General features: G+C 39.9%; 1 protein-coding gene across 1 annotated transcript in view; it reads right to left on the bottom strand.

Annotated features, from left to right (window-relative positions):
* The window catches only part of LOC124134787, a 126,662-nt gene that overhangs the window by 87,457 nt on the left and 15,181 nt on the right, over positions 1-24,024 (bottom strand). The window contains exon 2 of the mRNA XM_046499823.2: positions 23,378-23,526. Within this exon, the coding sequence (XP_046355779.2) occupies positions 23,378-23,526 (149 nt within the window). The remainder of the gene's footprint in view (positions 1-23,377; positions 23,527-24,024) is intronic.

Genomic DNA, 24,024 nt, shown 5'->3' with positions numbered 1-24,024 from the left:
TTTAGAAGCATCATGCCTTCTTTTTGCCCTGTATTAGACATGCTGGTGTGACAGTGTGGAGGATCATCATTTAATCACCTGAAGCACACACATACTGACAACACATTCATCACTCATCTCATAACTCATCATGGCATAACACCATCATTAAACTTACGACATTTTCCATTTTCGAGTTAATGGCCGATTTATATGAAATGCTTCTAGATGTGGTAATCATTTTGGCATGAGCTGTATTGACAGACAGGACAAGGATTTTGGAGAGTTTTGAAAACTCAAAAAAGATAAACAATATGAAAAGTTTCAACCTTACATTTATTTCTGTGTGGTTTCAATTTACCTGTACTTATTCAAGCACTTCAGGAGGAATGTTACTGAGTCCCAGGGATCAATGATCACCTTCATTTTAACTTGGGACTTGCGGAACATGGATTCCATACCTTATTGCAATCAAAATATCAAAATACTGGAATAATTGGGTGAATGTTGCCTTATACTACGGCCAGCAACATTTAAGTCAACAACAATAAAACCCAACACTATGTCTTGGAGATCAGCTGAGTATCTGCGTATATGTTGGAGAACTATTATACCCCAAATCCCCCAAAATCAAAATTATCATCATTTTTTAATCTTATGGTTAGAGTGAGTGAGTGAGTGAGTGAGTTGGGTTTAACGCCGCTTTAACATTATTCCAGTTATATCGCGGCCTGTCAGCTTGATGTGGGAGGAAAGCCCTAAGTGATGCAGGTCTCAGACATTCTTATGGTGAGATGAGATTTTTTTTTGTTACCACTAAAATTTTTAAAACCAAACTCTATAGGTCTTTGAGATCGGCAAAGTGGCCTCATGTAATGAAAAATGGCCGTGTACCTCTCACCTGACTGTTGACACTTCATACTACACAGTGTCCCCTGTACCATTACCAGACAGCACTGACGCATCATATCCTGGTTCGTGTAATCCCTCCAACAGAATATGTCACTGCTAAGTGGGTGAAGTGTTTTACATGAGCATCTTGATCAACTGTTCATCTGGCTCACAGCAGTCTGCTATTTGTAGGAAGACATCTTGAGATAACCACAAGGGTTCAAGAAGTGAAACCTAAAGAAATCAATTCTGACGTTGGCCGACCATGACACTAAACATGAAGAAGTGAAAATCGTGTCCAACTTAGAAACACCCCCAGTACTGCCAAGCACCAGCTGATAGGATTCAACTTATTTTTATTGTTTTTTGCCTTGCATTCCCACACAAAGTCAGCATACACTTTGTTCTGTTTTTGATCCTGTTAGACAACTTGTCTATTTTAAACTTAGTATACAAACCTACCTGAGACTCATATAGGCCAGCATGTCCCATCATGCACCTACTGGCGACAATAATAGAAATATACCACACTCCAACATGACAGATATTTACCGTGTCAGCTCAACCAGCTCAAGGTGTAACGCCAGCACCCAGAATGCACCATTCTCACTCAAAACATACTGTCAGCATCCTATGTCTACTTTCAACGTCCAAATTTCAGTTTTTATCAATTTTAACCTTCTTGTATGAAAACCCCCCTTCGGCAATTCATCACGTACTCTCCCTGACCGGTGTAGAACTGAGGCATTACGAACATGACGCAAACAAACAACACGACACTGCTAAGAATACAGAGGAATGCTGCTTCAAACAAACCTCTCGATACCTAGAGATCCGAAAATGAATCTAATCTACTCCATGTCGAAGGTGATCACCTACCTTCTGGCTCAAACATACCATTTGTTTAATGGAAAAAACCCTGATTCCTTGAAAGATTGTAAAACAAACTATGTTAATTTGTTTATTTTGTCAGAATCAGTTTTGTCAATACCAGTATCACATCTATCATGTTCACATTATCAGAAAATCTATACTGTAGTTGTGTACACGGTATAGATTTATTTATGTAACATGTGGGACACAATCATTTCTCTTCAGCAATAGTTCACAATAATAATGATCTAAAGTATAAAAAATATACCCATTTAATATGGTACATCCTGGTGTAGATTTGAGGGACAACTGAGGAAGAAATAAGGTAATATTTGACTAAAAATATCTTCACCTGTTCACAGTCATCAGTGTCAACATGAACTGTAAACTCAACTATTTCCCCATTATTTTATGTCTTTAGTTAAGTAATCTTTATGTTTTACCCAAAAAGATTCATCTTGCATAATGTTTTATGATATTAAATAATCTTCATGGCGGATTAATAGTCTTCATTTGTTTATGTAATATTTCTCCGAACACTTATATAGTGAGGCAGGCACATTTGTTCTTGTACATTTCTACTTCAAAATGTTTCACAAAGATCTTCACTTCTCTTGTAGAGTATGCCCATTACACTAAACTAATTTGCATGGTAGTCACTTCGTCTGAACTTGTATTCCAGGAAACAAATGAGCGGTACCTTAAACATGTGAAGTACATGTTCATGCAATGTTATAGGACTTGACTTAAAGCTGTTTTCTTTCTTTCTTTGGCCTCTCGCTGTTCAAATATTGGTCTAAATAATCTGCAAAACATGAGTACAAATCAAATTTGCTGCCTACAGATTCGACATTCTTGACTGCATTCCTGACCACTCTCAAATACTTTCATTCTTTCCAATGAAAGTAGAGACTGTGAGTTAGATTAAACATGTTCACAGATCAACTCAGACTAGATTTCCGAGAAACCTAATAGTCCATCGAGCAATTGTTGAGACTTAGACTTGTCAAACAGACTTGTGGCTATGTCCAAGCCGGTCAAATATCTCTCCACCATGCAATAAGCATAAATGTCAAATGTAAATAAAGCCATTCTGAACATGCCGCAATTCCCAATTCCCTATCACCAGTACCACAAGACAACATTTAATCTGGTGGCAATCCACAAGGTCATGCTGACTTTCAAAGAACAACTCCATTTTTTTCTGCCAGGGCTTCAGTTTTGAGATCCCTGTTAACAGTGGGAACTTCTTGCGTGGTTGGTCCAACATCTCATACAGGTGTTGCTGGCATGTAGCAAATTGGTCGTCAGCCCTGATTCAGTAAGAACATAGCAGCCTTCCGAAAAATCCCCTCTTTAGGAAATCTCTAAACAAAAGGAAGAAAAGTATGCAAGTGCTCTGCTTGCTAAACTTCCAGCAGTGATTTTCCCGACAAACAACAACAAGCATATGTGAAATTCTGCTTATACTATTTAGACGAACCAGATATTTGTCCTCAAATACCAGCAACAAAAACCTCCTGTTTCAAACATTGTCTTTAAACCTAGGAGTAAATACTTAATACACACACTGCAAAATTGTAATGCACTTTCAGTTGCTGTGTTTGACCATGCACTGTATTGGTGGTTTACTGCAAGCTTTCATTCACAAGCCTTGTATACACACATTGAAAGAACCCATGAATATAAACAGCACACAGAAACATCCTGGGTAAACCAAATCCAACATGATCTCAGTACATATGAACCAACGAGATGTTGTGATTCAGTTAAACAATATAATCTTGGTTGGTTTGTTGTTTAATGCCGCACTCAGCAATATCCAGCTATATGACAGCGGTCTGTAAATAATCGAGTCTGGACCAGACAATCCAGTCATTAATATCATGAGCATCGATCCACACAATTGGGATCAATGACATGCATCAACCAAGTCAGCGAGCCTGACCACCCAATCCCATTAGTCGCCTCTTACGACAAGCATAGTCGCCTTTTACGGCATACATGAATCGAGTGAACACAATCACAAAGTGGTTCACGAAGGCCTTGATATTAGAACTGTTCCAAATATTGACCGATATGCAGTCTCATAACTTGCTTGAAGTTAGATAACTCTTGGGAGATATGGGAGATAACTCTGGTAATCACATGCATCATCAGTACCAAAAACCTAATCTACAATTAAATAATTTAATCTTGATGCTTTGGGATAAATATTAGATTCACCTGTATAATCAAGATGTATGTGTTTAGCTGTTTGATTGAAGAAATAATTGAATTTCGACAGGTCAGTTTCCTGAGGCTGAAACAAACAGCTGGTCAAGCGTATCAATTAAAAGGCCACTGCCAGGAAGCAGTTTCAGGAAGGATGGAATTGGTCTGGACCAAGATACAAATCTATCAACACATCTATCAAGCGCTCCATCCAGCAGCAAGTTGTGGTCATTGAAAACATGGTAAACAGTTGGAGCAGGGTGGGCATGCTACCAGAGGAAATAAGCCAAGACAAAACATCTATTTTCACAGCAAACATTTCTAGGCAACTACACACCTGTTCACAATAGCACCCATGACTTAGCTAAGTGGGTTTACTCCCATAAAGAAAAGCTAATGAACAGTGTCCAAATATACCAACAATAAAAAATACATTCCTACTCTTAGCATGTTTAGAGCATGTGTGGGGCCTTCACCACACTGAGATGGGGCACCACATATTATACCAAATGTGTTAATCACCTGTTAATTAAACATTGAAGCTTCTATCATGCCTAAGGATCAAAAACAAATTTACCAATTTAGTCCTCCATATATTATTAAAAAATGTATTTTCGATTTTTGTGTACAAACTCTGCACGATATAGGCTTTAACAATTACAAACAATTTAATGTTCAATTTAAATATAATGTTTAAAGATATTTACACTAAATATTTAACATAAACAGATAAAGTGTTTGAATCCATTAATGTATTACTTCAATCAAACCATCAAAGGGAATTCTGCATCTGTTCATATGGACATGGCACATTGCACTTGACTGTATAATACTGTATAATTACAGACAATTAGGTCACATATTACTGGTTAAGTCTGCAGGCAATGAAAAGGTTATCCAATAAACACAACCTGACTCAATTACCATATATATTATTCATCCCTGATATGCACTTTCACGGTCGTGTAAGTAACGCCTACACAATATTTCAATTTGATCCTTGCAGTCTGAAAGCAATTTTGCTATTTCAGATATGAAATTATTCAAGAGAATCAAAGACTGACATTCCGGAGAGAAGCATATATGTAATGGAAATCAAACATTATGTATAAGGTGAGGTGAGGTGAAATGGGGTTTAACGTCACTTTCAAGATAACTGCACTTATAGAGCTATGTGTGCGTGTGCTACTACTAGTCTGGACTAATGCCTGTTTTTATAGTGCTAGCAGACTGATATACCATGCCACAGTTTAAAATGGATATTCCACTCAGACAAAGTATATTAACTCATGAACAATCAGTCCTTGTTTAATCAATCCCCTTAATGCCAAAACCCAGGAAGGGTAGCAACAACTACCATTTTTTTAACGTCTTTTGGTATGACGCGGAGAGGATTGAACCACCGATCTACCACTTTCTGAGCAGACACTCTATCAACGAGACCACCGAGTATGTCTAGACTAGACCAGTGTACAAATGAATTGCTTCCTTAATCTGCTCTGCAATCATTAAGGATGAAATTATATGCTTGCCTCTGTCATGGCAGGAAAAGTATTCTGATTGCTATCTTGATACTATATCACACAGAGAGAACAGTACTGCAACTTCACATAAGGTTATGATATATCAAGAAAAGATGAAATTTAAAAGTAAAATAACAAGTTCAAGAAAAAGCATGAAAAAAACCATAACTTCAATGTGTATTCTATGTATGCATAACAAAATGAACGCCATAACACAACATATCTACTTGCCTGTGATGGTTGTAGCCCCTATGTACTACTATAGACTATACATCACAGTAGGTAGGAAATATACATAATATCTACTTGCCTGTGATGGTTGTAGCCCCTATGTACTACTATAGACTATACATCACAGTAAGTAGGCAATATACACAATATCTACTTGCCTGTGATGGTTGTAGCCCCTATGTACTACTATAGACTATACATCACAGTAGGTAGGAAATATACACAATATCTACTTGCCTGTGGTGGTTGTAGCCCCTATGTACTACTATAGACTATATATCACAGTAGGTAGGAAATATACACAATATCTACTTGCCTGTGGTGGTTGTATCCACACTGTACTATTGTAGACTATACATCACAGTAGGTAGGAAATATACACAATATCTACTTGCCTGTGATGGTTGTATCCACACTACTATTGTAGACTATACATCACAGTAAGTAGGCAATATACACAATATCTACTCGCCTGTGGTGGTTGTAGCCCCTATGTACTACTATAGACTATACATCACAGTAGGTAGGAAATATACTCAATATCTACTTGCCTGTGATGGTTGTAGCCCCTATGTACTACTATAGACTATACATCACAGTAGGTAGGAAATATACACAATATCTACTTGCCTGTGGTGGTTGTAGCCCCTATGTACTACTATAGACTATACATCACAGTAAGTAGGAAATATACACAATATCTACTTGCCTGTGATGGTTGTATCCACACTACTATTGTAGACTATACATCACAGTAGAAATATACACAATATCTACTTGCCTGTGGTGGTTGTATCCACACTACTATTGTAGACTATATAGGTATACATCACAGTAGAAATATACACAATATCTACTTGCCTGTGATGGTTGTATCAACACTACTATTGTAGACTATACATCACAGTAGAAATATACACAATATCCATCAGCCTTGTAATGACCATATTCCTAGGATGTAAAGCTTGTATGACATGCTACTGACCATGGGCCTAGATCACTGAATGTATATCGATCCATCCTAGCAATGTGTGTGCAGATAAGCTATCTGTTCCAGTAAATGCCATTCAAGGGAATTATACTAATCTCAAGATAATCCCAGTTTAGCGGTGGAGTTAATCCAACTGGTGAATGGAATCCTGCAACAAATAATCTTATCTGGCTGCTGGCTAGTTGATACAGTTGTGTTTGTAAACAGCTCACGAAACAGTGCCAGGTACATTGTACAGATTAGAACATTAGTATAAATAATTACAATTATGCTAAGAATTGGTATCCTGCTCTTTGTAAACAATGGAAGATAACTACCTACCTTTCAACACATTAGAAGTGGCATGTTTATACTTTATGTGAAAAACTAAACTCTGCAGGTTTATGAAAACATGGAATCTGTAGCTACACACATTACTTCATAATACATAAAACATAGCTCTTGGCACAATTCTTTTTGTCCTTGAGGCATCATTTTTACTGATAATAAATTATCCAGGTGACATAAGTCACGCTATTGTGAATTTTTAATTTTTTTATTGCTGAATTGAAACATTTCATGTTAACACTCAAATATAGCAAAAGAAGTTACACATTTCTGAAAAAGTATTATGACTGATATTATTTAATCTGTTTTTTTTATGTGAAAATAACATTGAAAAACCAGAAGTTCCTGACCTTGTGGACATGGATGGTTTTACTGTAAAAACATGGTTATTATTCAGGGTAATAAATATGGAGAAAAAAAGTATTCAGGTCAAGCCAAAGCTCTGTCTTTCATAAATCACTCTCTGAGACACCATTGGTATAAAAAGAATGTCAAGTCAAATCAAATCAAATCGTCAAATCATACGAAACTTAATAATTTCTCATATCAATAAATATGCCTCTATATGGCTTCAGTACTTCAGTATGAATATCATCTGCTGCTATTCACGACTCTCATTAGTACCAAAGCAAGTCGGAGCCTGAGCTGAAAGGCAACATGTCAATCACTTTGGGGCAAACCACTAACCATTCTAGCAGTTCAAATCATAAGGTGTTTAACCATGTTAACCGAAGGGTCTGCAGTCTCCTTGACAACATGTGGAGGTACTCAAGGAGGCAGGGAATTGTTTATTGTTAAATACTTTAACTCATATCTGCTTATTGTCTTATTATACTTTCTTGGATTTTTTTCAAATGTGGTATTTCATCAGACTAACATTACAAATGTTTATTCTGATTCTTCACCTGCAGCTCTTTAACTAGTCCAACATCACCATCAAATCCCTAAAGGATCCAGATCACATCTGTGTAGCTGCCATTTTCTTCATATATCAAATCAATGGTAGAGTATGTTAAGTAGTTTTTCTACCCAGTAGCACACAGTAGCAGGTCACTCACACATTCCGATCCCTGGCACCTTCATCACCCTCCTTCATCTGCAGACTTCCTATCTATCAGGCCCCCCAAATCCTCCCCATCTCCTGCCCAACCCAAACTCCCCTTCCATCTGTCCATCATCTCCTCCCCCTCCAACAACCTCTTAGCCCTCACCTGCTGATCAGCTCAGGTGTCATGGCCACATGGGGAATGTCTGTCTGATCGGATTGAGATGCTTCAAATATTGACTCAGAAGAAGTATGTTATGAAAAACGCTCTAGCCTATTTAGCATTATACATGGTATAAAGCAGAGCTTTGCGTAAAATATGCATAAAATAAACTGAAAAATGCAGATAAATCAAATTCTAGCATATCAAATACGCAACAAAAACTATAAATACGCTATTGAAATACACTTAATGCGTATATTAACACTATCATATAATACGATTGTGTATATTACAACTGTCAGGTACAGTGATTGTTTATCAGCCGATCGCCAAATTCACTTACCAACAGTTACATTCGGAAAAGCTTCTGCGACAAACATACTGTACTGATAGATGCCAATTGAAAAGCAGATCGTGCCTAGTCAATGTACATGTTGTATCTTAACTAGTCGCTGATTGGTGATTAAAGAAATTAACAAATGGCTTCCCGGAGAGGGAGACGCATGCAGACGCAGGCAGGTATACTACTATTCACATAGTTTTAAATGATTTACAGGGATTGTAAGAAACAGGTTTTAAGTTTATACCCAAATGTGAAGAAACAGGTGAGTAAAAATATTTTGAAACCCTTTAAAACTTGAGGATAACCAATCAAAATCAAACCCTTGGGCAAAATACCCATACAACCAAAAGCTTATCTATAGCTCTGATAAGCCACACTGTAGCTTGTTCTCCGCTTCACAAAGCTCTGCAAGCTTCAGGGTTTATTTTTAAAAAGTTTCTTTAATCTTATTTCATTATTTGTTATTCTTATTCAAAATAAACAGTTTCGTGTCAAGATTGACACATCAAGATTTAAATCCAAGGCCACCCATGATTTTCGTGGACAAAACACATCAGTGTGAGACACCTCCACTTGAGTCCAACATTCATCATTGTAGATACAGCTCTAAGCAATGTCACCAACACAAGTCATGGCAGTGTATCAAATACCTGACCCTCAGGAGAATGTTGTAGTGTCATTCTGGGTGTCTGTAGTGCTGACAAGAGTCTAGACTAACATCTAGTCTCTGAAATGAACATATCGTACATAAAAAAACAGTTGTTCAGTTATCTTAATAAAAATATAATAAAAAGGAGCCCAGTGACTCTTCATTTCTTGATACTGCAGTAATCTAGACTTGCCAAACATTATAGACTTGCATGGGCTGTATTTGATATATATTTGTATCAGGGTCTGTGAGACAGACTAACAAGAGCCATGAGAGGTAACATGAGCAGACTGCTACTACTGCTTGGCGATAGAACAGAAGGGCACGTTCTGGAATACCTACAAATACTGACGTGCTCATCATACATACTCATTTACAATACCAAAGGTTTCATCCTTAGCAACTTGTTCAGTGAAAGAGAACATTGCATGAAAGTTACAACATGAACATTCTTGGTTGGTTGGCTTGTTGTTTAATGCTGCAATATTCCGGCTATATGACGACGGTCTGTAAATAATTGAGTCTGGCCCGTCAATCCAGTGGTTATATCATCAGCATCAATCCACACAGTTAGGATTGATAACATGCATCAACCAAGTCAGAGAGTATGACCACCTGATCCCGTTAATCGCCTCTTACGACAAGCATAGTCGCCTTTAACACCAATGAACATTCTAGTCAGTTTACATCTTTACATAGATTTCACTGATAATTCTTTTTACTATATCCATGTAACCTTGCAAGCCTTTCCATATTTAAAACTGACCACAAAAGTTATATCTTAACAAAAAGTGATATTTAGATAAATGGTGTACTCTATACATTCCAGAACTACGCAATAACATATGCTGTTATCTGTATGTATACTATATCAATCCTCAAGTAATGTCATTCACAGAGGTACTCACTAAAGCCAGTATTGGATGGTCTGTCGATTTAATGAAAATATATGTTCAACCAAATTCATCATCCTGGGCCCCGTTCCTCAAAGAGATGTTAGCGCGGCGAGGATCGTAAGCCTATGTTAAAGTATGGGACTTACGATCACCTTAGTGCTAAGATCGCTTTGAGGAACGCGGCCCTGACACTAATGACTTCAAAACACTTGCCACAATTGCTTCAAATATGGACTACACTGGATGCTGAAATAATGTGTATGCCAGTCACAATTTGCCATATGAAACATTATTTTACTTGTGACATAGCAAATGCTGTTTTAACTTTTAGATATATGAACACAAATAAGGATATGTTTTCTTCTATTACAGCATTGCTCTTGATGAAAGACATATTTCAAGCTGTGAAGTTGGCTAATTCTGACCCACTTAAAGTGTATAGTTAGACTGAAAATAAATTGATGACATATACTAGTGTCATGACTGTGCTGGGAATGAGCAATAAGATTGATATGATGTAATGAAATATCAACAAGTTTGGATACAACAGCTTCTTGCACAGACATTGCAGCATCTAGAACTCTGCTTAACATTTTCATCAAGAAACAATTTGATGCTACACCTATCTTCTAGGAGCTTGCTATAATTACATGATTAACAGCTGTATGATTATAAAAATCTTCATATTTTTACTATCACCTTGAAAAGGTTATTATCACACATGAGGCATGAGGGTAGCTAGACCTCGCATGGAAGGGAGCCAGCTTATCAGCTCTGGGATAAAGCCAGGGAAACCCTACCCAATGGTAAATCTGGAGTAATTACACATTCATAGGACGGTGGTGTGTCTGGCTAAATAGTGTTGCAGCATCATGGGATCTGTTTCAGTCCATCCAGGTCCACAAACATCCTGTATCCCTACTCCCATAGGTAATGCATGAAGGGCATGCTGAATCTAAATAATCCCCTCACCAAATGTATGCTACAGATGAGATGTCAGGCTACCTGTCATAATAAACACATGAACAAAACTACTAGCACCTACTGGGCAAGCAGAGCGTTAAAGAGTGTTTTCCTATATTGTAGAGGTGGCTGAAGGTGTTCCAGTGTCATAATAACCACAGTCTAACATGCAGACTAGTACCTACTGGGCAAGCAGAGTGTTATACAGTGTTATCCTATATTGTAGCACCTACTGGGCAAGCAGAGTGTTATACAGTGTTATCCTATATTGTAGCACCTACTGGGCAAGCAGAGTGTTATACAGTGTTATCCTATATTGTAGCACCTTCTGGGCACGCAGAGTGTTATACAGTGTTATCCTATGTTGTAGCACCTACTGGGCAAGCAGAGTGTTATACAGTGTTATCCTATATTGTAGCACCTACTGAGCAAGCAGAGTGTTATACAGTGTTATCCTATACTGTAGAGGTGGCTAAAGGCGTTCCAGTGTCATAATGATCACACAGTCTAACATGCAGACTAGCACCTACTGGGCAAGCAGAGCGTTATACAGTGTTATCCTATATTGTAGAGGTGGCTGAAGGTGTTCCAGTGTCATAATGATCACACAGTCTAACATGCAGACTAGCACCTACTGGGCAAGCAGAGCATTATACAGTGTTATCCTACATTGTAGAGGTGGCTGAAGATGCTTCAGTATGTCATGAGGATCATACAATATGTTGTGTATATTGTACACTTGCATCTAATACGCATTCTTGAACACAAGTTTCAGGAAACATTGCAACCTCACGTATAAGGTGGAGTCTAAAACTACTGCTTCAGGTGAACAAGCAAGCACTTGGTCAATGTAAATGTAACTTTTGTTACAAAACATTGTGGTGAGTGAGTTCAGTTTAACGCCGCTTTTAACAGTATTCCAGTTATATCGCGGCGTGTCAGCTTAATGTGGGAGGAAAGCCCGAAGTGATGCAGGTCTCAGACGTTTAGAACTTCAGTGAAACCCATGAGCACGGGTATGGTGCTGACAAACCTAGAAACATAATCGGGGCAAACCGGGATTCATACCCACAATCAGAGGTTTCTGGCGTGCCCAAGGGATGCAACTCTGCACAGCAAAACGTGGCGCCTTAGACGACTGGGCCACCGGTGCCCCCTACAAAAGATTGACTGTTGAGGCAACTGAAAGTGATATCAACAGTAAGCACAATGACATATACCTGTCTATAATGATCAGTTTAACTCAGAGTAAATTTATAAAAGAACAGAATGAAAATCACTCAAATTGAAGTGGTCTGTCTCATTTTTTTTCTAGGAGGTTAAGTAGGGCAGGGTATCAAATAAAGTCCAATAGGGTCACAATGCTCCAGCACATGTGATTACATAACTAGATTGCCAGTGCTTCCTGTACCAGGGTAATTGACTGCTGGTAGTATGTCATAGAACTAGAAGGCTGATTACCATGGAAGCAAGTTCAATATCCATTCAATATACATGGAGTACGCAATCAGACAGCTTCTATCAGATTGGGTGTATAGTGGTAGTTGAATTTGTTTTTCAGTCATACCTGACCTTATTCTGTGTTATATTGTTGCTTGGTGGTACAGTTTTGTGACCATCCGTAGAACATTCAATCCCACCTAACCATGTCAACAGAAACCATAGTATCTCACTCTACAGACACCGGGAGCAAGATCCTGATTCACATCACCTCAAGGGGTTCATGATAGGCCTCCTCAGACATACAGAGGTGTCACAAGTGCCATGACTGCTCCTCTGCTGTGACTGGAGGTGTGAATTCCCACATACTGTCCCTACCATGGTCCACTGACTACACACAGTGGGGACATGGAGCTGGAGGGCTGTGAGGTCCACATAAACACGCAGTCTATCGGACACATCTACCCATCAACACCTGTAAAGAACATGGCAAATCAGATAGCCTTCTCTTTACAACTGTTCATAACATGTCAAACCTAAATAGTTATTATTGTCATTTTCAGTCAACATGTTCAATGCTAATGAAAACATTGGACCAATTTACCATAATAGTGTACAACATGGCATGAAAGCTCAGTCATGTCAGCATCAGTGTTAACACTATGGAAAACATGAATTATGTCTTATTACAATTTCCTTGTCCATATTTTCCCCAAAGCCTGAACTAAATAATGACAAATGGATCAAACTAATGTTACCATTAAACCTATTTACAAATGGCCATCCAGTCGACTGAACAGGAGTGGCCATCCACTGTCTAGTGAACACAAGTGTCCGTTCATGGTCTATTGACAAGTGGTCATCCACTGTCTGTTGAACACAAGAGGCCAGCCACACAAGGACAATCCAGAATGGCCGCAGTGGTGCAACTACCTTGTAACCAAGCCTCCATTCAGAGAACAGCTTGTGACCGAAGGGTCAGGTCTCTCAGGTGACAGTTATAAACTAGTATTTGTCTCCTGGTTCATCATTAGGTAGAATTCACTTCAGGGACACACAGCGGTCACTAATCATGTTGATACAATAGCCACACAAACAGATACTGTTGCCAAACCAAAAAGTTCAATGACAACTGTATAATCACTGAGTTCAGTGACACGAATACAGCAAGAAAAAGCCACAGCAATCATTAACATGGTAGCAAATTTGAGAGTTGAGGGAGAGAAATTGTCCTGGTATGTTACAATGAGTGAGTGAGTGGGGTTTAAAGCCGCTTTTAACAGTATTCCCGGCATGTCAGCTAAAGGTGAGAGAAAAACCCTAAGTGATGCAGGTCTTAGACGTTTACCATTTCGGTAAAACCCACGAGCACGGGTATGGTGCTGATAAACCTAGATACATAATCAGGGCGACTGGGATTCGAACCCACAATCATAGGTTTCTGGCGTTCCCAAGGGACGCAACACTTCACAGCGAATCGTGGCACCTTAGACGACAAGGCCACCAATGCCCCCTGGATTGCTAGAAGCTGGACTTCCCTCAAATAGAGATGATGTAATGACATGATAGTACAGGTCCAGGCTTCATCCCACGAGCTGCTGGGGTATTGTGACTGTCCCTGTCACACCCCAGGGACTACCAAGGGCATCCCCCATCTCTGCTGAGAGTGGGCGGGGTGGGAAGCCCTTCCAAGTGGATATACCACTCTAGGTAACACTTACAATATGCCATAATCATAGACCATGCTTCAGTAGCTACATCTGCTGGCACAGTGGGAGGCATAATTGTCACTGGAATACAGGTTCAAACACCATCCAACAGCATAATGATCTCTATCTCAGGCAGATTAATCTAAGACTCCCTATATCATATTGATAGCTATCATTCATTTCAGGAATGAAATGACATACACCTCCTTAAGTATTTCAATCAGTATAACAGCCTTATCAGCAGCTCTTAACATACTCCAAAAACATTCAATATTAATAATATATGCTTGCTTACAAGTCATAAATCCCATACTGAACAGGTTTCCCACATGTATAGAATACATCAATATCAAAGGTCAGATGGGCATATACTTATCACGATATATCTCCCAGTGATTTACATGGAAATGGGGTTGGAAGTAGTTTTGCATGTACTGCATGACAACTTTACACCTTCATAAATTCACGTAGCATCACTGACAAGCATGAATAAGTCTGCATTGCTACCAACATAAAGGAGAAATCGTTCAAACATATAATGTGATGTATGAGTAATACTGTGTCAAACAAGACAAGTAAAGATATACACTTAAACAGTTCAACTCTACAATAGGTTGTGTGACTCAAGGCTATTTTCAGTAGTCTGTGAGAGCATTTATTGTGGACATCTGAAGTTTTTGTATTGTGCCGATAAGCCCTATAATTTACACGACACTGTATAATTATCACTGTTATTTACCCCTTTCCCAGGCTGGGAAACATCTCTAGACTGAATCATGCTTGAGACATGTGGGATGTGGAGAAGGGTAGTGGGAAGGGAAGGGAAGTTATGCTGGTAGTTTCACATAATTAACACCAAATCCTACAATGCTCAACACAAATGTGAACACAGACCCTAAAGAAGAAAAACTACAAAGAATGCAACAAGAATGCAGAAAGATTAAAATAATAACAGAATTTCAAATTTCCAAATGCTACCACTGATTATTGAAAAATAACAAAGAAACCTTTCACATATTGATCATTTCATATTTCTGAATGGACTGTTACCATGGTTACTATTAAATGATGTTCATAACTGTTTCATAATTACCAGAACTGCTTAGAATGGCCATGATTTTAGACACTGGAGCTTAACACATATTACTGCATATTGACAGCAAAATTCTGTTTCTGATTCATGTTTCACACTAAACTTAGTATCTTTAAGTTGTTAAAAATTAACTGTAAACAGTAATAGGTCACCATAACCACTGTAGCAATGAAACACATGGATATAGTTCTTTTATTTATATTTTGTTCTGTCCTTTAATTCAGTCCCTGATCACTCGCCATTTCTACAGTTCACCACCAGGAAAGAGCATCCTGCCAATGCTAACAGCAATGATCAATGAGCATCAAAATGCCATGTTTCCGCTGTACAGAATACTACAATTCAAATCTAATTAATGGGTATTCAAGTGGACAAAAATAAGATTGTATTATTCACGACCTGTGCATTGGGAGATTATTGATCCTTATTTTGTCAACTATTTCCATATTGAGTGCTGAATTGCATGTTTAATATCAGTCCGACAACAGTATCAATCAATAATCTAAAAAGAAAAATTAAAGGCAAAAAGGTTGAATGTCCTCTGTAGGACAAGCTTGTACAATTAAAATAAAGTTATTTTTTATCAGCCAAAAAATTCATCAGTAGTTACCTGACACACAAGGAAAAGATACAACCACTGACCCAGGACATAAAAACAAAACATGTTTTTACTGCATGACGTCATGTATAGGTTGTGTAACGGGAAGTTAGATCTAAGAAATAACTTCTTGGATGTAATGTTTACTCTAAATATACCCATAAACAAGATCAATGTTTATGTCAGTTATAAATGCACTGGTTCACTGGACTGGCTACTGGTACATTCAATATTTTGGACTGGTTTTTACTAATTTTTACTGCTACATGGCCTATTTGACAGGTAATTACTGGAAATTACTGATAAATGGAAACATTGTTAGTTGTAGGTTCTTCTACTGAATACAAATTGAAATATGTCACAACAATACAACATAGCAAAGTAATATATATATATATATATGCTTAAACATTATTAGGTGAGATAATAGAATCTGTTTGCCACCAAATAGTATTTTAAACACTATACCTGTCACAAGAAAAATTATTTATCATTGGAAAATACATATTTAGGTATGCCTCCAACACAACTCTCTCCTTATCCCTTCCTTTAACAGCGGTTCCAATTATTCAATAACAAGTCTTCTAATATATTAACATACAAAGAAAAAACCAAACACATACATATGTACTTTTATGATAACATTGATTAATATCTTTCTTTTTTAGGACACAATTCCACACATTGTATCCATGTGCGTATTCAGTGTGATTATGTAACACAATGTTGTGTTTGTTGTGCCACGCCCACCACTTAATGGTAAACACACTGAACCTTGTTTGTTTTTTTCGACTTTATAATCCCATGTCAACATGTGATATGTTTCAATACCGCCCGGCTCTGGAACCACACCGTGGTCTTGATTTCAGTCTCGCTGGTTGCTCCCTCGTCGGGCAGTCTCACTCTCAGACTTCCAGGCTTGGCTTATCACATCACATCACGTCTCTGATATTTAGCAGCCAGCACGAGAAAAAAGTATCGTTGGCATTCCGAATATTCCACACAACGCACATCCATAGTATCTGGCTATAGCAATTCCAAAAGCACGTGGAAAAAAACGTACTCCTCAAGCCGAGAAACGCATTTCAAAATATAAACCACTTGTTCCTGTTGCGGAGCGCAATGGCCAATGTGCAGTAATTTCAAACCAAAATATTCGGGGTCTACATGAGGAGCTTTTGAAATGGATTAACGCTGATCTAGAGATCACATGGACCCATGATGTGCTGTATTGTAACTAGACTTACCTTGAAAGTATTCCGTGTGTGTTATAGCCAGTAATTCACCCGTGGAGGAGACTCCACAGTGTGAACAATGGACGATCGTACTGATATCAACAGTACTCTTCCATGTCCTCGCTGTCAGGCCGCATTGAGCGCCGGTGATCTCATCACAAGTAACGGCACATTTCATTGGCCGATGTATCTGGGATTTAACCAATCAACGAAGGCAAAGTATCAGGGAGGGGCCAAGGGGCCCTACGCTCAAACATGGAGATGAATGAAGCATGAATGCATTGCTCCACTCTTGGAGTAAAATATTGACACAGCAAGCACGCAACGGTGTATTATTTCCAGGAGCAATTGCTATCAATTTAAGAGTAATAAAAGCAACAGAACACCCTTTGATTCTCATTGTTACTTTGTCTGATTGTTAAAATACTATATATTAGACTGAAGGTAAAGATATTCCTTCCAAAGAAAATACATTATTAATTACCCAGAATAATTATTGAAACCACGAGAAGAAACTATTTTTTATGCATGACTAGTGTACATCTCTCCCCGGATCCCTTCAAATCATTGCCCTCCAAAGTACATGACGAGACTTTTCACATGGTATTCAAACATGCACGATATACCTGATATTAATTTACTTGGGTATCAAATCCTTCAGGACATAATTCCTATACAAACATTCCCTGTCCGTGTGTTCCACGTTCCCTGTTTTCTATATCTGGATTCACCGACTCCCACGTGGGCAAATATGTTTGATACTGGTGAGCATGCGGAATGCGTTATGTGCGGGCAGAATCTTTACAGTATGAGAGAAAAGTCTCTTCTTCTCTCTGTTTGACATTACAGCATCGGTATTCTGCCCCGGGTATATACATTCATTTACAACAGCTCAGGATCATTAAGATGCAGTATTATGTCTTATGGTTTATATGAGAATTTGGCCCGAGGATTATTCTGGATCAGTTTAATAAACGTGTTTTTATGTTGTTTAACTCAGCAATATTCCAGCTATATGACGGCGGTCTGTAAATAATCGAGTCTGGACCAGACAATCCAGTGATTGACATCATGAGCATCGATCCACGCAATTGGGATCGATGACATGCATCAACAAAGTCAGCGATCCTGAACACCCGATCCCGTTAGTCGCCTCTTACGATAAGCATAGTCACCTTTTACGGCAAGCATGGGTTGCTGAAGACCTATTCTACCCCGGAACTTGCCGATATATGAAGCTTTATTTGTGATATAAGTACATAAAACAGAATGTACACGTTATATCAACAACAGCAGCACGCAATATTATGTAAGTCGATTAAAAACATTACACAATAATTCTACTTGGGTCATTGTGTTGTGAGAAAACGCATTATGTTCAACCTAAAGTTTCAACATACTGGGCGATCCTACAGAAATAGTTTAGCTTACATGAAATGAAAAACGACCTCTAGCACAGTCCTATACCCATTATCATAAATCTATGTTAAAGGGGTTTTATGTGTAGCAAAGCGGAAAAGTAAGGATTACTGGGCAGTGATATATACCATAGTCTAACTCATATGTAATTACTTTTTCTTCATCACTATATGTCCGCCTTCATATCGGATGTCTGTATAAAGGTATCGTCATATTGTGTGCGCACGTCGTTAACCACAGTGCGTGAGGGTGAGGTGCGTGACGGCGTCAACGCCGACGTGAGTCACGTCACAAACGTGAAGTCGGTTGAAGTAATTGTTACTTAACCTCTAGAAGTGTGTTCATATGGACATGTAACTTCACAAGCCATCCTGTCAGACTCTCACGTTGAACAGTTTCTGTCACAGACACATTCTTGTCATTGTGCAGCAGAGTACAGGTACAGCAGCTCACCTTAACTGGTTTATTTGAACTATGAAATGCTGTTGTAGCCAATAACTATAAAGACAGACGCACGGGAGGGTGGATATACGGACAAATGGGTGTGGCGTATGTTTACACGGGCGAGGGTAGGATGATCAGACAGACAAATACTTGTGGCGTATGTTTACACGGGCGAGGGAAGGATGGACAGACAGACAAATACGCGTGACGTATGTTTACACTGGCGAGGGTAGGATGGACAGACAGACATACGTAAGGCGTATGTTTACACGGGCGAGGGTAGGATGATCAGACAGACAAATACTTGTGGCGTATGTTTACACGGGCGAGGGTAGGATGGACAGACAGACAAATACGCGTGACGTATGTTTACACTGGCGAGGGTAGGATGGACAGACAGACATACGTAAGGCGTATGTTTACACGGGCGAGGGTAGGATGGACAGACAGACAAATACGTGTGGCGTATGTTTACACTGGCGGGGGTAGGATGGACAGACAGACAAATACGTGTGGCGTATGTTTACACGGGCGAGGGTAGGATGATCAGACAGACAAATACGTGTGGCGTATGTTTACACGAGCGAGGGTAGGATGGACAGACAGACATACGTAAGGCGTATGTTTACACGGGCGAGGGTAGGATGGACAGACAGACAAATACGCGTGACGTATGTTTACACTGGCGAGGGTAGGCTGGACAGACAGACAAATACGTCTGGTGTATGTTTACACGGGCGAGGGTAGGCTGGACAGACAGACAAATACGTCTGGTGTATGTTTACACGGGCGAGGGTAGGATGGACAGACAGACAAATACTTGTGGCGTATGTTTACACGGGCGAGGGTAGGATGGACATACAGACAAATACGTGTGGCGTATGTTTACACGGGCGAGGGTAGGATGGACCTACGGACAAATACATATGGCGTATGTTTACACTGGCGAGGGTAGGATGGACAGACAGACAAATACGTGTGGCGTATGTTTACACGGTCGAGGGTAGGGTGGCGTATGTTTACACGGGCGAGGGTAGGATGGACAGACAGACAAATACGTGTGGCTTATGTTTACACGGTCGAGAGTAGGGTGGCGTATGTTTACACGGGCGAGGGTAGGGTGGCGTATGTTTACACGGTCGAGGGTAGGGTGGCGTATGTTTACACGGGCGAGGGTAGGGTGGCGTATGTTTACACGGGCGAGGGTAGGGTGGCGTATGTTTACACGGTCGAGGGTAGGGTGGCGTATGTTTACACGGGCGAGGGTAGGGTGGCGTATGTTTACACGGTCGAGGGTAGGGTGGCGTATGTTTACACGGGCGAGGGTAGGGTGGCGTATGTTTACACGGGCGAGGGTAGGGTGGCGTATGTTTACACGGTCGAGGGAAGGATGGCGTATGTTTACACGGGCGAGGGTAGGGTGGCGTATGTTTACACTGGCGAGGGTAGGATGGACAGACAGACAAATACGCGTGACGTATGTTTACACTGGCGAGGGTAGGCTGGACAGACAGACAAATACGTGTGGCGTATGTTTACACGGTCGAGGGTAGGGTGGCGTATGTTTACACGGGCGAGGGTAGGATGGACAGACAGACAAATACGTGTGGCGTATGTTTACACGGGCGAGGGTAGGATGGACAGACAGACAAATACGTGTGGCGTATGTTTACACGGTCGAGAGTAGGGTGGCGTATGTTTACACGGGCGAGGGTAGGGTGGCGTATGTTTACACGGTCGAGGGTAGGGTGGCGTATGTTTACACGGTCGAGGGTAGGGTGGCGTATGTTTACACGGGCGAGGGTAGGGTGGCGTATGTTTACACGGGCGAGGGTAGGATGGACAGACAGACAAATACGTGTGGGGTATGTATAAAGGGTGAAAACACCCGCTGCATAAGTACCGAACCTGACCACCTAATCCATTTATACCACAAGCAACAGGTGCCCTATTCCAACCTGGGTATCTTAATTACATCCATCTTCTCGAGGCAAGAGAGTTAACTGACTTTAAAAGTGGAAACTGGACTTATATAGTCAGTTAACACTCTTGCCTCGGGAAGATGAATAACATCGTGCAGGTGGCTGCCTTTTTGGTTACTATGGTTTCCAAATAATCGGACAATACACATGCACATGTTGGTCATTAACTACATTTCATAGTAATGCCAGCAGATGCACCACGAATTATGAAAATGCACCGCGTAACACAGCACCGTGGAGGCGATACACTTGCCACATACATCCTAATGAAGACACTAGCTTGAGATTACGCCGGCATAAGTGAAAGCTATGCAGTGCAGCACTGAGTAAATAAGATGCGTTGATTAGTTAACACGGAAACAAAGCAACGTGACAGCCAGGCATGATAAACCTGCAGTGCGATATAGTTTCGTACTGGATCTGTATCTAAGAATAGACCGGAAATTGAGACAACAAGTCGCCATAACACTCGATACAAAACTCGTAAAATAAGTAAGAGTTCCAATATTGAGAATAAGGCAATCAATGTAACATTTATATATAGAAATGAGTTGTTTGTTGATTAACGCCGCACACGTTTTATGTTGCTACACGACGGCGGTCTGTTAATAATCGAGTCTGGACCAGACGATCCAGTGATTGACATCACGAGCATCGATCTAACTCAATTGGGATACGATGATATGCATCACCTAAGTCAGTGAGTCTGACTCCGATCCCGTTAGTCGCCTCTAACTACAAGCATGGGTTGCTGAAGACCAGTTCTAACGCGAATCTTCATGGGTAATAGCGGTTCCATCATACAGTTGTATATGTTTATGAAACGTACATATCAAGTTTCGCAATGACAATGTTTTGCTAAAAAATCTCATATTATATATATTTCGTATGGTATTGTAGGTAATCAAAATCACCACTGTATACACATTTGTTGTTTTTGAAAACCGGAGAGCTAAGCTATAACAAAATAGCATTTACTCGCATCGGAGAAATGTAAACGAAAGCGTCTGCTTTGCTATATAAACCTATATATATATTTAAGAGAATTCCATGGTAGGTCATATGTGAATGGTGGATGGTTGGTTTGTAGTTTAACGTCGCACTTAGCAATATTCCAGCTATATGACAGCGGTCTGTAAATAATCGAGTCTGGACCAGACAATCCAGTGATTGACATCATGAGCATCGATCCACGCTATTGGGATACGATGACATGCATCAAACCAAGTCAGCGAGCCTGACCACCCGATCCCGTTAGTCGCCTCTTACGACAAGCATAGTCGCCTTTTACGGCAAGCATGGGTTGCTGAAGACCTATTCTACCCCGGATCTTCACGGGTCCATATGTGAGTGTATTCTTCAATACTCACATACAGATATACAGATAACATAAAGAGAACATTTATGTTCAAACATCTGCTGTTAGTGTAGTATACATGTATAGGTATTGTGTCACGTGAATGTCTATCGCGTTTCTGATCGCCACATATGTTCACGCATGGCTACATCTCATTGTCCATGGATTTATAAATCTGAAGCAAGTGTCAAATAATTCCCTACTACACCGTGTGATACTCAATGATAATCTCCTGGAGTATGACACGGGCTATTATTACCCGCCACAGACGTAGGTCACGGGGTTATCCCGATGACTTGATACAGTAATAGGCACATAATATATAACATGAATCACCCTATACTCATAAAACTATCATCGAAGTAGTCCGCGGGATTATTGGTTAGGTGTACATACGGATAAAACTGGGCGTACAAAATATTGGCGTAATGTGTGCCACGTGCACAATAAATGTTGTTATTAAAACAGGGAAAACTTCTAAATTGAAATATATAATATATCAGTCACGACATGTACAGAATAATGCTGTCATTACGAGATCGAAACAATTACCCCAGCGTGTTGGTGAAAGATCAGGGGGAGATAACTCTATTGTCAAGATGTCTCCGACAAACGAACGCTAGATTAAGCAAGTCACATGTCACCTCCACCTGTTACATCAAGGGTTCTGTCACATTCTAACTTCAAGTTGACTTTATTCAACATTTGACACTATAGGGTTGTAGAATAAGTACATTGTGCCTATTATTTGCAGTTTGAGCGTCAAAACTAAGCACCATCAGTCGTAGGTTATCAGTTGCTGAGGATAAATTCTAACCCGGAAGTAGACATTGTAGCGTAAACAGGTGTAGCGTGAAGGAGTAGAGTAGCATATGCAAAATGCATGTTCTTGAACAGATTGACCTCTAGCAATTGGAAAAGACTTCATATAACTACAGGTCTATCCAGCAAGCCCCACTACAATCAACCTACGTCTAGGCTTCTACCTCCAATACCATCATCGCACTCTTACCTGTATGTTGACCAGTCTTGATATTTCGTAGTCCTCGTGGCCGTCGTAAAGACGTTTGAGGTCGTCCTGCTTTTTCCGCAGCCACCTCCGTATGCCGACGATGGCGGTGTTGAGGTACCGAAGCTCTTCCTCTGGGCTACGGGACAGATCTGAAATCAGACGGAGGACAGTAGGAATCAGAGACAACACGCTGATGAGGGCTGGCAATATTGGCAGTGAAAGCAAGTTTAATTCAATTCGTTAGAAAACAATTAGCTCAATGTAAGATGTAAGGATTACCTTAAAGACAGAGAAAATGTCACAATTTCACACTGGGCTCTCGTTACAGCGTATGGATCTTAGCGCAGTTCCACAAAGCGATCGTAGCGCTACGACTGTCGTAAGCCTATGTTTAAGTATGGGAGTTACGACCAACATAGCACTAAGATCGCCAAGTGGAACATGTTCATGGACCCTGTTCCACAACGTGATGTTAGCGCTACGACGATCGTAAGCCTATGTTAAAGTATGGGAGTTACGACCAACATAGCACTAAGATCGCTGTGTGGAACATGTCCATGGACCCTGTTCCACAACGCGATGTTAGCGCTACGACGATCGTAAGCCTATGTTAAAGTATGGGAGTTACGATCATCTTAGAGCTGAGC

This window comes from Haliotis rufescens, unplaced genomic scaffold, assembly GCF_023055435.1.
Source record: "Haliotis rufescens isolate VD_foot unplaced genomic scaffold, xgHalRufe1.0.p SCAF_3, whole genome shotgun sequence".
NCBI classification, from domain to species: Eukaryota; Metazoa; Mollusca; class Gastropoda; order Lepetellida; family Haliotidae; genus Haliotis; species Haliotis rufescens.
The sequence above is the reverse complement of the archived record's forward strand: the minus strand, read 5'-3'. Positions and strand labels throughout refer to the sequence as shown.